Source organism: Pseudonaja textilis, chromosome 1 (assembly GCF_049901715.1).
Source record: "Pseudonaja textilis isolate UNSWEBS1 chromosome 1, rPseTex1.2, whole genome shotgun sequence".
NCBI classification, from domain to species: domain Eukaryota; kingdom Metazoa; phylum Chordata; class Lepidosauria; order Squamata; family Elapidae; genus Pseudonaja; species Pseudonaja textilis.
In genome coordinates, this window is record NC_141990.1 from 199,824,853 (window position 1) to 199,843,510 (window position 18,658).

General features: G+C 35.2%; 1 protein-coding gene across 1 annotated transcript in view; it reads right to left on the bottom strand.

Moving 5' to 3' along the window:
- KIF5C (kinesin family member 5C) overlaps positions 1 to 18,658 on the bottom strand; it is a 91,294-nt gene that overhangs the window by 68,194 nt on the left and 4,442 nt on the right. Inside the window, exons 2-3 of the mRNA XM_026696744.2 lie at positions 7,988 to 8,078; positions 502 to 575 (exon numbers count right to left, since the gene is read on the bottom strand). Of these exons, the coding sequence (XP_026552529.1) occupies positions 502 to 575; positions 7,988 to 8,078 (165 nt within the window). The remainder of the gene's footprint in view (positions 1 to 501; positions 576 to 7,987; positions 8,079 to 18,658) is intronic.

Consider the following 18,658-nt stretch of genomic DNA (forward strand, 5'->3'; position numbering starts at 1 on the left):
AGAGGTAACATTTCCTGGAAATCCACAAAAAAAAAAAAAACAACCCACAACCCACAATCACACCGCTATAATCCAATTATTTTGATACTGAAAGACAGATGCCTAATTTCAGTTTTTCTGGTGGGGCTAAAGGTAGGTATGGAATTTTTGGGGGGCGCTCCCATGACCTCCCACCTTTATTTTTCCCCTTTACACCACCCAAAAGTATGTTTGTTTAAGAGGCACCCCAAATTCTCCTCATCTTTCTGGTAACATTATCATGGCCTCCTGCAGCTAACCAGATCGTTAGGAGACAGGTATGCAGCCCGGCAACTTTGGAAAATTGGAAAATTCTTATCTCTACCCAAATCTCAATTTGGAAAAAATTTGGAAAATATCTAGGATATTCCATTTTTACATAGTTCATAGAAAACCAAACCTGTATATCTACTGCATCTCTTTAAATAACTGCATCTTTTCCCGGGAATAGCACAATGGCAATGAAAAGCCATGAAATTTTACCTCCATAGTATGTGTTTTTCCTGAAGACGTTTGACCATATGCAAAAATAGTTCCATTGTAGCCTTCAAGAACATCTGTTTAAAAAAACACACAATAAAATATCTTATTGTTATGAAGTACTACAAATCACTGAAGAAAAACAGTTGTTATATGTATTAGTTATTATTTAATAAAAGAAGAGGAAAGAATTAAGAAAACAGTTACAGACATCTAATGGAAAGTGTATCCTGTTGTCAAGGAAGGTAAACACAAATAAATATTTCTCAGCATCCAGATCTAATATAGTCAGTAACATCCTTTATGCTTTTCTAAATAACGATCCTTTCAATAATGTCCAGATTTTACCTTTGCTTACAGAACTTTTCTGTTTTCTCTTCCTGTACGTATTTTAATTTCTTTGTTTATTGGAAACAAGCAGGAATGTAAGCCCAAGAGATGGACCTACTGTAAATTGTTCCCAAGCTTAAACACAGCAAGTTGAGAATTTCAGTGTGTATATCTAAAAGCACAGAGGAAGCAACATCTAATCTAAATAAAGAAGGTTAAGCAATGGCCCCAGTTGGAACTTGGGCGAGAAACTATCAGGGCTGCAAGTTAAGATTGGAAAAGTGAAAAAAGTTCCCTATGGAAGAAAGCAATGTACACACTACTTCATGGTGCTCTTCATAGTTCAATAACATTATAGATCAGAAGTCTCCAAACTTGGCAACTTTAAGGCAACTTTAGCTATGCTGGCTGGAGAATTCTGGGAGTTGAAGTCCACAAGTCTTAAAGATGCCAAGTTTGGGGACCCCTGTAATAGATAGAGGATTAAAACAACAGTTACATAATTCAGATAAAATATCATAATCTGAATGTCCTGTAACATTTTGTTGTAAGTTATCATCTACAATTAAGAATAACACAAATGTCACTATTTTGGCCACACACTATTTTGTGCAAGTCAATTTAATTTTTAAAAACATGCAGGCTTATGGGAAGGGATTTTATCAGCCAAGTAACTGGAGAGGAAAGCAATTTCACACTGTTCTCTGCAATGCACAGGGAACAAGAACTGACATAACTTTCCAAACAAATTAAAATAGCACTGAAGGGCAACTACATTCTAGATATTTGTGCTTTAAATAAGCCTGCCCATTTTAAATACTGATCTAAAATTCATAAGTTTATGCTGAGTTTTACATTTAACTTTCTGCTGCGCATGTTTAATTATAAATAATAGAATAACATCCCAAATTATTCTTATATATTTTTGAATGGGCAATAAGTCTAATAGTAAGATGTGGTGGTGCATTTAAATTTCTGAGAAATGCAATCCAGTATGATGTTCATTAGATCCAAACACCTTAGATTTTAAAATCAAAATATAAATAAACAAAAATGTGCTGTAGGCATATTAAAGAGTTTTGCTAACCTGCTAGATAGTTTGATTTCACAAGCTGTTGATGTATTTACTGAAAAGAAATATGTTCACTATTCCAATTTCCACATAAATTGACAAACGGGCGTGTTTTAGTAAACCAGTGATAGTTTGGGGATAAATATAGCACTAAATAATAATGATATAAAGCTCTTAAAGGCAGGATTTTTTTTCTATTCATGGAGCTGTCCAAAGAAATGGTGCTGACTCTCCCAAGCTAAAAAGCATTGAGGAGACATATTTTTAGGATTATTTCAAAATTTTCACCAGGGTTTCTTCACTCATTCATAGGGATAATACGCACACATGCATATCCTTACTCTGTGTAAGTGTAATTGTTCCAAGCATTATTATTCTAAACAAAAAGGATAATGTGCAAGAGGGAACAGGATGAAATAGAATCTATAATATTACCTGGGCTGAGCTGTGCAAACTCTGGATTAGCAAGAATATTTTCTACTCATCCGAGGACCATGGATTTTCTCACAAACAGAATAGCAACAGTTTGTGCAAAGATGTTGAACTAACAACTTTTCACATTCTAGAGTGTGATGTTGAAAACTCTTTACAACTGAAATTTTGAATGTAACAAAGAAATAAAATTACCAAATATTTGAAAATTAATCCTATTCATTTAAATAAAATAGCATTTTGATTTAATTAATTAGTTTGTGTTCTGGTTTCATCTATTGTTCCTAATCCTATCCCCCTAATGGATTACAGCTCTTCCATTCTTTTCAGCCATATACAGCCCTTAAACCCCAAAAGATTAGGTATTCAGAATAAGAGAAATATAAATAGTAATATTGAAAAGAAACTGGTCACCTTCCAAAAGTTTTCTAATCAATTGCTCTTTTTTTCCCCCAGTAACCATTACTATCTCCTAGTCAGGACCAGGCCAACTTTTACAAACCAGAGTATGTTGTTTCATCTATCTGTAGAGCAGTGCAGGTTTAGTTTAAGCAATTTGGAAACTCAATGAAGTAACAGATTTAAATCTCCCACTCCCCAAAAAACCACAGCCCGGGAATAACAGGGCTCAGAGTTACCTAAAATTGTGAGATGGGCAGCAAATAAATTTAATAATGAAAAACTGCAGCTGCATAATTTTGTGAAATATTTAAAGCTATGAATTCAAAATTCATACCTTTTAACCTGAGTGAAATATTAAAGATGTGTTTGGGAAAAATGGATAGACATCGTGGATAGAAACATGAGCGGTGCAGTGGCCTAGAAGTGGAGCTCTTGCCTCACAATCAGGAGGCTGTGAGTTCGATCCTAGGTAACGGCAGATATTTCTCTCTCTTGGCACAATGAGAATATATCTGCTGAAAAAAACTCTGCATTGGTGACAGGAAGGGCATCCAGCCAGTAGACACTCAGTTCCATTCAGTTGCCCAGACTCCACCCCACAAGGGATTATGGGGTCATTAAAAAAGGATGATGATCGTGGTTTGAAAAATCACCAAGTACTAAAAACCTGCTAAGAAATCATCCTAAAAATATTATTATATTATTTTATTGTACTCCTAAATATAATCTTGCTGATTCCATCTACTCATTGATTAATATAGAGTTGCAATAGCCTCCTTTGAAGCAATCAACTATTATTTATTTGTTTGTTTGTTTTTAGGTTTTTTACCAAATTATATTCTAACATGGGGAGATATAGCTAGTGAGCAAACCTTTTTTTATCAAAGTAAGTCTAGACATTTTTGATGTTCAGTCAGGAGAGTTGGCTGCACTCCCAACATTTCAGAAAAATATGTTATACTACTGATATGATGAAATCTGTGTACCAGATGAAATAACCATGGTATTAAAACATGGTGAACCATGGTGAACTATTTCCTATACTTTCAAAGATATTTCAGGTTTCTTATGAAAATGCCACCGTCATACTACAAAGCTTACATTATCATAATGTTGAAGCCTGGTAATGATCTTATGAGTTTATCTGCTATCGATCAGTATCTCTTTTAATTATTGATGCTAAGATTTTAACAGCTACTTTGAGGTAAAGTTTACATAAGATATATTGTTTTTAAAGTACATAGAATATTGACATATTGGATTTCAATCTATTAAGAACTCAAAATGGGATTGTTGGAAAAAAGATGATTATGTCTTCCTGGAAGAACACCTGTATTCATAAGTTGTTTTATATTACACCCATTTAAAGAACAGGAAAAAATAGTTCAAGCTATGAAAATTATGTTAACTTTCTTCAGTTGAAAATTATAGTGCAAATCAAATTGTTATTGTTGCTACATAAAGAAACAGACTGGATCTATTTCAGTGGGACAAAATTAGGAAACATAGCTGTACGTTGTAGAGGAGCTGAGCTAAAATAATTTAAAATTAAATTAAAATGACTTTGAATAATCCGAATGTTGCTGAGATGTATTTACCATCTCTTGTCCTTAAGAAATTGAGAATAGCACTGGAGCTTCTCTGCATAATATTCTATTAAATAGGCTTAACAAAATTCATCAATTACTGGCTTCTGAATTTGCTTTGTATCAAAGAGGAGGGGAGACTGGCCAATATGATTCTGTACTAATTTATTATTTCAATATTGCTTAATAATGTTGAAGAAAATTAAATAATTTTAATAACCTGATATTTATCTATTGATGGGTTTTTACATGGCTATATATAGTAATTAATATCTGTCAGGTACAAATAACCAGACCCACATGTGAAGTGTTCAATTAGATGTTTTATTATTCAACCCTATAAACAGGAACCTTCTCAAACTGATGGTTTGCATGTGGGAGAGACTAGATAAGGTTCAATGATGTAGGAATTCCCAACTAATTCCCTGTTTGACTCCTCTCCCTAAATCAGTGAGTCTTCCTCCTACATATCTATGACAAAATAAAATAAATGTTGACTTTTAAGTCTAATTTCACAATACAACAGACTTAGCTATGCAAATAAATTATTTGGGCTGTTAATATTTTAGACACTGATATTGAGAAGAATCTGGTAGACAATTACTCCTGTAAATTTGTTTAAAGGTCTTTTTTCTAAAAAAAAATCAAGATTGCAGCAAGTTCAATTTCCAGATTTACTTCAGATCCATGTTTATATGTGAAAGTGCAAATTGAACATATTTACATGATCTGTAAAGAGCTATAACAAAAAGCCTATGTATATTGGCGACTTCTTATTTTTATGAATTCCAAACATAATGTTAATTCTTTTCCATAACTAGGATTCAGCAGATAGGACAGCCATTTTCCTGCATTGAAAATGGACTATTCTCTAAACCAGGGGTCTCCAACCTTGGCAACTTTAACCCTGGAGGATTCAACTCCCAGAATTCTCCAGCCAGAATTCCCCAGCAAAACTGGCTGGAGAATTCTGGAAGTTGAAGTCCTCCAGACTTAAAGTTACCAAGGTTGGAGACCCCTGCTCTAAACAGCCTGAGAAAGAGAAGAAAATAGAAGGTGAGGACATTTGTACGAGATGAATCTTTGAAGTCTCAATAGCAAACACAGAAGGCAGAGGTGTTAAGCTTCCACACAGTTCTAAGGTTTTTAGTGTTCTGTCACCCAGATCTTTCCTCCTACAAATGTACTTTTCTGAATGAAGACTAATATTCCAAACTGCATGTCAATAAGATTGTGCCAAAAGTATCCTCTGACTTACATTTGTTTATTTAGTGAATGTTCAAGATTGCAACGGCACTGAAAAAAGTGACTTATGACCATTTTTCACACTTACGACCATTGCATCTCTGTGGTCTTGCAATCAGAATTTGGATGCTTGGCAACTGGCTCATATTTAGGATGATTGCGATTAAATGATTCACTTAACAACTGTGGCAAGAATGGTCGTAAAATGGGGCAAAACTCTAACAACTTTCTCACTTAGCAAAAGAAATTTTTGCCTAAGTCATGCTCGTAAATTGAGGACTGCCTGTACTGGTGTAGCTTTAAATAAACAGTACCATTACTGAACAAAATGACATCCTCTATAATGAGTATAACTTTTAAGTGTTACCAGGTTCACACCAATTACAAGAATGGACCCAAGTCTAGATTCCCTGAGAATATGAGAAAATTTTAAATTATTCATGAGAAAAGGAAAGGCTATTAACCTAATTGTCTCATGTTTTCAAGCAGTTCTGAAAAATTGCAGATGTAAATCTTCTGTGTGAATAAACCAAATCTTGCAATGATACTAAATGCTCGCAGCATTTAATAATGATTAATAATGATTAATGTCTCATCTTACCAAAACTTTAAAAAGTCGCTCTTTGACAGATATCAGAATCAAAGTCATTACACAAATAATCCTTATTTAAAATCATGTAGTGAGAGAAATTATCCTGTAAAGAACCGTACTTTGTACCTTGAGGGAGAATGAATATTTTCTGCTCAGTGAACTGCCTTGATAGAGCTCACTAATGTGGTGCTAATTACTTGATGAAATGACAATTAGTAACAAATGGGTATTTTTAATCATTCAATTTAATAAGCCATTCACATCAATAGCATGGATGGCTATCTAATATAGGGTGGTCTAAATTATAGGCTATACATTCATAATTCCTTGTTTCCTAACTTTATATTACCCTCACTGAATTGAATTCCAATTCACAAAGGGAGAATAAGCTGCTGTATGTAAACAGCGAGCGACCCCAAACTCACTCACACTGATGATGTTATGTAGGTGGGTAATGAAAAGTCTACAAACAACCAAATTCAAAGAGCACCAAGGATTCCATAGTTCAGCTCTGAGCTACACATATCCTCTTCTTTTGGAATTATGAAAAATGTTTCACATCTGCAGTATAAGTAGCTAAGGGATAATCTATAATCATGTCAACCGCATAAACGAGAAGTTACAGTGAATCACTTTAAATGAAGAGCTCTAACCAATTGCCTCAATATTGCGTTTTCTGCAAGTTCATGCACAATATACTGCTTCAGTTACTTTCTGTTCACTATCATACAACATATTCTTATTATACTATATAAATTAAGAAATATTACAAAAAAGGTAATATTTGTAATTAACAGAAGGCTCATGGATTCCCTGTAACATTAAGATCGTAATAATACATTTAAGATATTTAGCTATGAGGCTCCATGGTCATAAGCACTATAATCTCACAGGAGGAACAACACCAGAGAATCCTGGTTTATGTAAATTAATCAGTCTCCCTTACTTGGCCCTTACTTGAGATTTTATCCCAGAGTAGATAATAGCAAAGAAAACAAATGATAGTTTGTTGACTTAGATTTTTTAAAAGAGAACATATCAGTGCAACAGATGAAATCCTGATGAAAACCAGCATGCTCATCTGTTTATTCTGTGCAAATAGTCACATTGCCAGCTCCCGGATTTTCCCTGGACATGCTCAGGGACTGGACATGACATTAAAGAGTGTCATTCTAATTATATGCATGACTTTTAATGTCTTCTACCAAATAGAAAGAGGAGGCTCATCAACCCTTGTTAACATCCATGAACTTCCAGATGAATCTATCTTTTATTTATACACTCACACATCAGGAGAATTAACCAGGGGTGGGATTCTACTCGTTCTGTCCACCTCTGTAGAACCGGGAGTTCTGTAGAGCAGCAGACAGAGAGCATACATAGAACTAGTTCTATGTCTGCTGCTATCCCCCCACCCTCCCGCCGCCTGACCAGGCTATTTCCTCACCTTTATTTCCTGCTTTTTCAACCGCAGCTGCTTTGCGTGACACAACTACGGTTGAAAAAGCAGGAAAAAAGGGCTTTTCCAAACGCTGCACACTTGCATGCAGTGCCGTTCAGCTGTCTGGGCAGCTCAGCAGGTCATAAATTGCACTTGTGCAACTCACATGCGCACACACAAAGCGCGCATGACGCAGAGCAACAGAACCGGTAGTTATACTGGTCGGATCCCATCCCTGGAATTAACCCACCCACCCACCCCTAAAAACCAGCAGGCCATTTACACAATCTGCCCATCCCTTTTACATGAAATGCCTACACATTCCCTACTTCTGCTTAGCAACAACTTCTCTAGCACAAAAGCAGTTGTTTTAAAAAAAAAACTCTTACCTTTAACAATTTGTTTGGCACAGGCATTATAAACTTGTTCCTGGGATGTATTGGGAGGCAATACTCTATCAAAAACGTAGGGTTTTCCTTGCTGAAATGAAAAAAAAAGAAGACATTTTCAGGAAAAAAAGCCAAAAATATAATTAAAAACACAGCATACATTCATATGAAACAAACACATGCTCACGTGTGGATTACAAATTACTAAAAAATATGCTAAATGTGGTTAACAGTACACGTTATTTTTATGAAACACCTTATATTTAGCAGCTGTTCTAGAGACTTATCAGACTCAAATCCGTATACAAGAAACAGCAGACAGCAGAAAGCAGAAACATTGATACTATTTTTCATATCACCTTGTTCCTCCTTTTAAAACCTAAATTTGAAGAAGTGATTTGATTAAAGTATTAAAAATCTCTTTTGTAAAGTTCTAACCAGTAGTGGGATTCAGCCAGATCACACCGCTTCAGTTGAACTGGTTAATTTTTTGCCTAGTTCGGTTAACCAGTTCATCCCACCACTGCTGGCCACTCCTCACCCCGTCCTGGGGTTGTCATTCAAGGTGAGGAGGCTGCAGGGGTATGACTGGGAGCCACGCTAATCAGCTGGGAGTCCTCACTTCCACCCAGAGCAATGATAATCCTCACTTTCATCCCATTCCAGAACCATCACAGTGCAAAATCCTCTTTTCCATTCCATCCCAGAGCAACCCCCATTCCCTCACCAACCTGCTTTCCAGCTTAGTTCTCCTGTGTGCGGGGCAACAAAAGAAGACCATGTGACTACCAGTTTAAAAAAAGTTCGGTCAGATCTTCCAACTTCATGAGATCTTTTTTTCCTTGAGAAGTTGGAAGGTCTGACTGAACTTTTTTTAAACTGGTAGTCACATGGTCTTCTTTTGTTATTAGTGGGAATAAGCTAAAATCCTTATTAGACACTACTTTTAATGTCCTTGTTAATGAAGCTAGTCATGACTTCAGCTTTGTACTATGGATGAACTCTGCTGTAATTCTTAAGCTATAGTTTATGGCTTTTAGTTATATGTAAACCAAGCTACTAACAAACTTGGAACTTGCTTCATACAGGAACACAGTTCTTAGCCTAAACTGTTTCACCAGGCTGCTTTTGAGAATACTAAAATATGGAGAAACGTCTACTGTGTTCCTTATGAGCAGCAGGAGAAAGATGAAATGTAATATGCTAATTAAGAAACTAACTAAAACTCTAAACTAGATTAAGGATTGCTTCCTGAATTAAATAGGTCAGTTGATCCGAGGAAAGACATCATGTTAACCTTTCATGCTATTCAAAATGATTGATACAGTAAAGATAAAACATAATTCCTCAAGCAGTTTTCACCAGGTTTATGGCATCAATAAGCCACACTCAAATCTCCTTCTGGGTTTTCACATGTTACAATGTCATTAAAACTGTGTCACCTCTTAGACACAACTCTTTCCCTAGAGGCTGGATGAGCTGAAAAAAATCCATTTAATGGATGCTCACTCATGCACTTCCTTGCAGATGCAAATTATAAGAATTTCATAATCATAAATTGTTATCTACCACTCCCTATTTCTTTTCCTCAAGGCTAAGATAAAGGATAAAAACCAAACACATTAAACAAAGAACCTTATTGTTACCAGCTTTAGTTATAACATCTACCTTTTACTGCTATTCATCATTAGTGTATAGAATAACATCTCAAGAAACAAGTTTTTGACAAAGATGTATGAAAAGGTATCTGTCAGATTTTATCTGTTACAATAAAGAAACATTTAAAAGGCTTGTCTTAAAAAAATATTACTGAAATACAAATTTCTTGTTCCACCTCCTGTACAGCAGCCCTTACTGTATTGTTTCTATTATTAATTCTCTACCATCAGTGAAGGATAAGAACTTTTGTTATCTACTGTATATGTCAAAACATCCTTGCCAGGTATCAAATGTGGAAATTCTAAATCCTGTGAAAAAGCCAACTACAATAAATGTATCTAATTTCTTTATCTTTTAATTTTCAGTGGCAGGGTAGGAAATCTTTTTTTTTAATTTGCATTCAGTAGGGGGAACAAATTCTTTATTTAATTTATAGGATGTCCAACTGCAAAATGATTCTACAGAAAAGACTTTTCACCAACAACACAAGCATTTAAACCAGGGGTCTTCAAACTTGACAGCTTTAAGACTTGTGGACTTCAACTCCCAGAATTCCTCCTCTAGTCATGTTAGCTGGGGAATTCTGGGAGTTGAAGTGTACAAGTCTTAAACCTGCCAAGTTTGAAGACCCTTGGTATATATGGAAGTTGGGGTGGTGTACAGAAAAAAAAACTTTCAGGTAAGCCTGAATTACTGAATCACAACACACTTTAAGCTGCTTAAAACGCAATCTATACCTATCTAAAATAATATTTTGTTGTTGCTGATTATTTAGATGTATTTCTAGTGTTGACACTGTTCTGCCAGAATGTGTCAGGGGAAGCACAACCAAAACTATGTTGTGTGTAGCATCACCACATCCATGTTCCTATTGATGATTTCAGACATGTTATTAGGTAAGCTATGCAAAAATATTAGAATTCTCTGTATCAAGCAATCAAGTAGCAGAATTAAAGCAAGGGATTTAAAATTTCCTAAAGTATATTGGAATCTACCGATTGACCAATCCTGACCATAGTTACTTTAGGTCAAAATAACTATGGCATAGGATGATAGCTTAGATAAAATGCACCATGTGCATTAAATATAGATACCACAGTTTCTTCATTTAATAGGGAAAGTCGTGTTCTTCTCAAAACATTTATCAGAGGCTGCTGGGAACAAGACAGCTTCTCAGCAGCCTCTAACAGGGTATTATTTCTGGGTTTTTTTCTCACAATGATAAGAAATAATTATTTCATTTCACAGTTCTGTGGAAGTTTCTCTTGCTGTTTTCCATCATACCCAAGCCTAAGTACAAATCTTCACTGTGACAGGAGGAATTTTCTCAAATGTTCAGGTTTGGACTCATTACAAAACTGCAAATCTTAGATTCCTTGCATTTCAGAACAAAAGAAAACTCCCAACACCTCCCTGAAATCCTCTGCCTATTCTAGAAGACTGGGCGAAAGAAACAAGATCTGGAATTGAAACAAATAGTGAAGACAAATGAAAAGTGCATTAAAAAGCCAAAATTTGTAGATGCTTCTTTTTCCTGGAGACAATGGTCAGATTAATACTGTGATGTATGGATGGAATCAGTGCATTTTTTAACCTAAATAGCAGAATTTAGTAAATAGTAGAAGATACAAACACACATATGCACCCAGTTACCCTTGCTCTGGACTTGTCTGTCCCAAAACATGTATATGAATTTTTTATTTATGTATTTTATATTTATTTATTTCAGGAAATTTATATTGTCGTCTATTCGCACATGGTTACTCAAGGCAGCTTACAGGAATATAAAAACCTCATGTATAAAACAATACAGCTAATAAAAGAGAATAAATTAATAAAATAATAAAATAAACCCCCACCCCCGATCCTGGTGACAACACACCACAGGGAGCCATTTAATGGGCTCCATCCTGCTCTGCCTTCTCCAGGCCTGCTGGCAGAATAGTTGGGGAATGCTTTTCAATACACCTAGCTTTCATGTATCGAACTCTTGTTTATGATTTTAGATCAAAGACATTTCACATTTTGATCTTGAACCAAATAAACTCAATCCTTTTAGTGAGTAGGACCCAGAATAGCAGAACTGCAGCCTTCAGCATTTTGCAACCAGCATAAATTAGGGGAGAAAGGCATTGCCAGGACAGAGAGCTCTTTCTATACCAGTAACAGGAAGATCAGAATTGACTTCACATCCTCTATTCTTCAATAATCAATCACAGAAAGCTTAAGTTTAGGAGCATGACTGATTCTTTCATGAATAATGTAGTTATCTTCTTTCTATAATCTATGGTTATGCAATTTCATTTATGTACGGCCTTTTCCCTCCCCTCACTGTAGCAAGCCCCGTCCATTACATGTTTTTTTTCCTCACAAGAATTATTTTTCTTCTGCTTCCCTCCTATTGTGCTTGGACGTGATGTTCTTTCTTTTTTTTTTTTCAGGACCCCATCGAGTATGGTTTCTACTCATTGATTTCTTTTGCTATTTCTTTCCGTTTTATTCTAAGCCCAACCTCTGGGATTCATTCTTCTTTCCTGCTATGTTATTTTCAGCCTTCAGTCAGTTCTCTCATGGGGGGTGGGGGAGGGAATCAATTTTGTAAATAGGGAGGAAGCAGCAGCAACCCAGCTGAATGTCATAAAGCACTGTGGACAACAGCTAAATACTGAAGCAGGTCACTGAAGCAAAAAAACAACAACCCCAAAACAATTGGCTACTTGCTTTGAAAGAAAAAGCAATCATCATCCATTTATTAACCAGAACTAGAAAACCTCCAAATTCAAAATAAAGTAAATTTGGAACAAATCAAAGCTTTAATCTGCTGTATATTCATATCACAACACATCACTTTATGTTATGAAAATGCACGGCGTGAAGACCAGCTAATATTCATTTTAAAAATGATTTAAAAACTCCTCTCCATTTCCCATGAGGTGTTTTCTATTACCAATTTTGACAAAAGCCAGTAACCAAGTGAATTTTGTCATCTGTGATTTAAAATAGTTGCAGCTTATACAAACAATTCATGAACAGAACTGCTTTTTCTTCTCAGCTTATTATAATGGACTCTACCCATATACTAAAAATATTTTCTGTAACTAAATAAGTAAAAGTTGATTTTTGTTTTGTTAAGGATGAAAGACAATGCTTGCTGACTAATGTTTATTTACACTGCTTTCTTTACTACTTCTCAAACTAGTCATTTGTACAGTCAACTGGCACATAACAATTACACCATGTGGCAGACAAGAACTAAAGCAAGCAATAATGAGAACAATCCAAAGTTAATTCTACAATCCTACATTGTCAAACGGCCTTTTTAATTGTTTAAGTTTAGGAAGATGTGTTAAGAGTTTAAAGTTGCCAAGAGTGGGGACCCCCTAATGGTGTTTAATTCTAAAACTGCACTTCTATAATTTTTCAGAGAAGATGCTTTTTAAAAGCCTTCAAAAAGTCTTAGAATTCAGCTGCTAGAGCTGGTAGTCTCAGCATAACTTGTATAACTAGCCATAGATTCTCTCATGCTTGCTTTTTATACAGCAATTAAGAATGACCTCTTTATCCATCAGTTACTATCAGCAATTATTACCAAATGACTCAAGTTGACTAATGTATCATGAAGAGGAAATGCTACTTACATTTAAGATGGGGCTGCACAATCTTTTCGGCATGAAGACAACAGAGAGTGTCAGACTGTTGACCCAAAGGTACATGTGCAGTAAAGAAGAAGATGCACAAAGCAATGCATCTTTATGCACTTCCTTAATTAAGCCAGACACTTTGTCACTAAAGCTATTCTGTTGCCAATACAAGTACACATAGGTTAATTTTAGAAGTTAATGGTTACAGCATCAAGTTACAAACCTGAAGACTATATGTTCTAGTCTTGCGTTAGTACAAAGCCAGTCACACTTTCTCAGCCCTAAGAAGAAGGAAATGGCACACCACTGTAGAATAGAATGACAGAGTTGGAAGGGGTTTCCAAAAACGTTGCCAAAAAAACTATAAGAATTAGTCCAGGCAGTCTTGAGGAGTCAAAAACTAACCAGAAGGCTCCCATGCACCCTTTTAAAAAAAAAAAGAAAAACAAAATGATAATTATTCCTAAGGAACTATGTTATTCCATCTTTCTTTCTAACCATGGTGGTTTATGCTATGTCTGCTGCACAGAAGCAGCTTCAAAGTATAGAATGCTGATTGTGAAATAAGAAATTTTTAAAAGATATTTCACCATTGAAATTAACATATACGGCCAGCTTATGATAGGCCCTGTAAGGTAAATCCAGATCTAAAATTACTTAGCTATACTGTATCATTGCTTATTGCCAGTAAGTGTTCTGCTTTGGCTTCTATTTTTTCATGCATCCAAAAGACTTGCCACAATGCCACAGTGATACAAGACCCTGGGACTGCACTTGCTCTACTAATGGCAGCTGTAGGGCTGAAGGGAACTGAAAAGTGTGTTCTATAACCTACCAGAGTGGTATATTTTATATCTTGGTTGTGTACCTATCACAGCACTCTGCAGGGGGCTAATATACTAAGGGAATCTACTGTAAAGACTTTTCTTAAAAACACTGCCCAAATTTTCTACTTTCCTTTTGGTCTGAAGGGGATTATGCAATCAAGAAAAACTGCTGCTTCAGTTCTAAGACCAGCACACTGTGGCACAGCACTGGACAAAAGCAGACTTATAATTGTACAACTGTAACCTCCCTGTACATACATCGGGGGTGGGGAGGACAGAAATTATTGTCTGTTGCACTATCAAGGCAATTGTTAGGTAGATATTAAGTAATATAATTACAATATTATTATAGGTAAAGTATATACTATTACAAGTATGACAAGGCCATTTCATATAAACTTTGCATAAGAAAATGCTTAACTTGCCTATAAAAATAAAATGCTGAAGGAACAAAAAATATGTAATGCGGTATCTATACATACAATACATAACATTAAGGGAAAATTTAAACTAAACTCCAACCTATCTGGAGGGTACTAGATTGGGAAAGACCGTATAAATAGTCAACATCAATCAGATGCACCACAGAGTTCCAAAATAAAGATGATCCTCATTTAAAGGCCACTTGTTCAGGGATGAAACTTATGATGGCATTAAACAAGGGGTACCTATGACCGGTCCTCTATGTTCTGGCCATTGTTGTGTCCCCGCAGTCATGTGATTGTAATCTGGGCACTTGGTGACTAACTCAGAAATTACATTACAGTATCCTGTGATCACCATTTCTGACTTTCATTGCTGGCTTCTGACAAATAAAGGCAATGGGGAAGATGGCAGGAGGTTATGAATGACAACCGTATGACGTTATACTTAACAATAGGATGGAATTGCTTAAAAATGGCAACTAGAAATGCCAGAACTGTCAATGCTAAGCAACCCAATCGTGTGACATCAAGATTTATGACCGCATCATTTAGCAAAGGAAACTCCAGTCCCAAATGTGTTGTTAATCAAAGACTATGTGTATATATCTTAGTTTTCCAGTCTTCTTGTTGAGATGTATTAGCCAAAGGCATGCTACAGACTCCTGTTAAATTCTGAAAATCTCACACATGTACTAAGAACCAATTCTGGCCTTTCTTAAATGTACTATGTTTTTGGTTAAATGAATTTTTAATAATTGCAAAACAAATCTAAAAGTTCATAATTTTCTATTACTTAAAAATCACAGAACGTTGCAAGGGAAGATCTAGGAAAACACTTAGAAAAACCATTTGCTCAGTGCAGGAATCCACTACTGCGTAAATAATACTACCTCTTACTGAGTTATTAGAGATCATTGCCTCTTGGTTGGGTAAATTAATATTAAGTCATTGCTGATGCTTGGACAAATAGAGATCAATCTGATATGAGAACAGGAAAAGAGGTCACTTTCAATGCAAGGAAATGCAATCACTTTTCTGATCTTTACTTTACATACGCAACTATTTAAATGCAGAGTTTCCAAATGAGTAGCTGTTGCAGCAAAAACATCAAAGTCTTGTAGCATCTTAGCAATGAGTAAATATTACATCAATTCATTGACATCTATACAACATGTTTTGTGACTATCTCCTATTTACAGGTAGCTCTGAGCAAGAGTCAGTTCTTACATAGTCAGGGGAAAACAATCATTGCCCATTGCCAAAAAAGAAAGGAATGAAAACAACACCATCCATTCACATAACATCCACTCTACTGAATGGATTAAGCAGGAAAAAGAGATGCAGAAATATTAACTTTGATTTCACTATAAATAGAACTTGCTTCTGATACAGAAAAAAAATTCTAGAGATTGCTGTGTAATGCCCTTTTGCTTTTCTACCATAAATTATTTAACAGAAGTTCCTGGATTATTATGTACTTGCTTACTTGATTAGCCCAAATGTGCCAAGGAAGACTGAAGCCATAACTATCTCCAAGAGTTATATTGCATTTCTTCAAACCACTACTTTTTATTCTCCTCCATCCAAAAAACCTGCAATTATTTATTTATATCATGCCTTTATTATTTTCACAAATAACTCATTTGTCCAAATTTACAATCAATGTATCAGTGTATAAATCAACTTTTAAGGAGATAGTGTGCGCACTCAAACATGCTTGTTATTTATTAATGTATTTGCATTAATAGATGCATTTTTAAAGCTGGGTTGGATATTATAAAACGTATTTCTTACCAATTCAAAAGATTTTCTCTCTCTCCAAAATTGCTTCCAAAGATGGAAAATCACTTTCTTTTTTAAAAATCAATGATGTAAAATATTTCAAGAAAGTTTTACATTTCCGTTTTGCAAGACTATCCTTCCAAAGCTCACATTATAAAATTCACAAGTGTAGTAAAAATATGGTAAAACTGCCAAAATTCCAAACCATGCCATCAGTAACACTAAATCAGACCAAGCATCCAGGTAAGTGTAATCATATATTCCAAACTATATACTGCTATCACTCATCCATATAAACCAATCCTATATGTGTTTATTTGAATTACCATGAGATACTCCACTATAACACAGTTCTAAATATGTTTATTCAGAAGATTCACTAGATTCAGCAAGAGTTCCCCTTGTGTCACAATGGTTAGTCTGCAATATTGGCTGTTGCAATATAATGAGTGGATACAATGAAAACAGCATTATTGGGAATTCCTTTTTTGCATTCTCTGTAAAACAAAAGTTACAAAAAGACAGAGGAATTTGAAAGTACAGATTGCATCTCATGTATTAACCTTTAGTTTTTTAGGTTCATAATGACTACTCTCAAAAGAGGTACCTTTGTGTATTTCCCTTTATCATGTTAAAACTTAATATGTTAATACAGCTATTCAGTTGGATGTTTAATGAGAAAATACAACTGCTCCTGTGATCAGTTTCTCCAGTGACAACAGCTGTTAAGAATCACAATACATTTCTAAAATGATAATAGTACTAAGATAACTGTATTCCAAGGCAAAATCGAATAAATTAAAAAAGGAAAGTCTTCCTCAAGTTGAGTTGAGTTCAGGATGCTTCTTTCAAACATCCATGGGGAGGGGGCGGGTGGTTGAGGCAGTTCTCGGCAACAATATTCAAGTGCTTTTACTTTCTTCTAGAATACTTTTAAGATTTTCCAGTCTAGCTCACAAACGACCAAGTGTCAGCCTGCTTACTTTTTTTTACTGTTGACTAATGTTGGCTAGATAATGCAGAGTAACATGGTGTCAGACTAATTTCATAACTGGTGGACATACAACACTATGTATAATGTAAGCTGTTTCTAATAAGGTAGTTGATCCGTTACTCACAAACTTGAGTAAAAAAGAAAACGAGCAATCTATGCAAGCTTATTTCATTCATGGCTTATTAGCATAGAATCTTAGAATCTAACAATCATTAATAGAAGGTAAATATTATAAAGATATACCTCTGTGTTATTGCTGCTGCTAAGCATGGAATAATCTGACATATTTACTGTTTAGGTCAGTATTAAAGAAACTTTCTAGATCTTGTTTTTGTCCTAGACAGTTTATAGACTATTTCAGCAAGTATTCCAGTGAGTATTTATTAACAGAACATAAATAAAATAAAGCCTCAACCCAAGATGGTTCAAATAACCACAGGCAATTTATTTTCCTTTAACAATTGAAACAATCTTTTTTTTTAAATAGACAATTTACTGGAACTGACCAGAAAATTTTAACCTGTACCTAATTCATCCCAACACACATATCCCCAACAAAATGATAGTATGAAAAAGAACCGTCTCTGATGTAACCAGAATTCAAACTAATTGTACAATTTTAATAGGAAAAAATATAATTATACATAAACAGGAAATAGATTAAGAGGCAAGAGCATAATTACATCTTAAATTGAAGAAGCTGCAAGTGAAAGTTAATGCCAAAGAAAGAAGAGACAGCAATGAATGTTAAATAAAGAAGCAGGGATGATAACTGGGTCAGAAAAAGGAACCAAATATAAGTGGCATGTTCCTAAATGCAGCATGACAAGCTTGCTTGTAAAGCTAGAAGTGGGAAGGTGGCTGATACAAACAATGCAAAGGAAAATCCAAACCTCATCTACTCCATGAAGAGGAATAAATACATTCTTTTATCCCACAGAAGTTGGACCTAACAGAAGTAAAATGAGGACTGAAATCAGCTCCGTGAAAAGCGGAGACGACAATAGTTCTTTTGAACCACTTTGGATAAGGAGAGGATGGGAGATAACCCACGTGCACTCCAAACAGATGCTCTTTACAAGGAAACTGCAAGACAGCAATCCCGAGCAGGTTTCAAGCACCGGGGGATGGGAATAGCCATCTTTCTCACAACTGTGGTTGGCACTTTCTAATGGACACTGTTCAGAAACTACGAATTACATTTGTAAAATGCTTGTTAACTACTTTTAAGCTATTACAGGGCTTTGGCCAAACATTCAGAGTCTAAAAATGGATGAATTTTACTTCAATCCTTAAAATGAAAGAAAATTGTAATGATGAAGAAAAAATTAACTAAAGAGCAA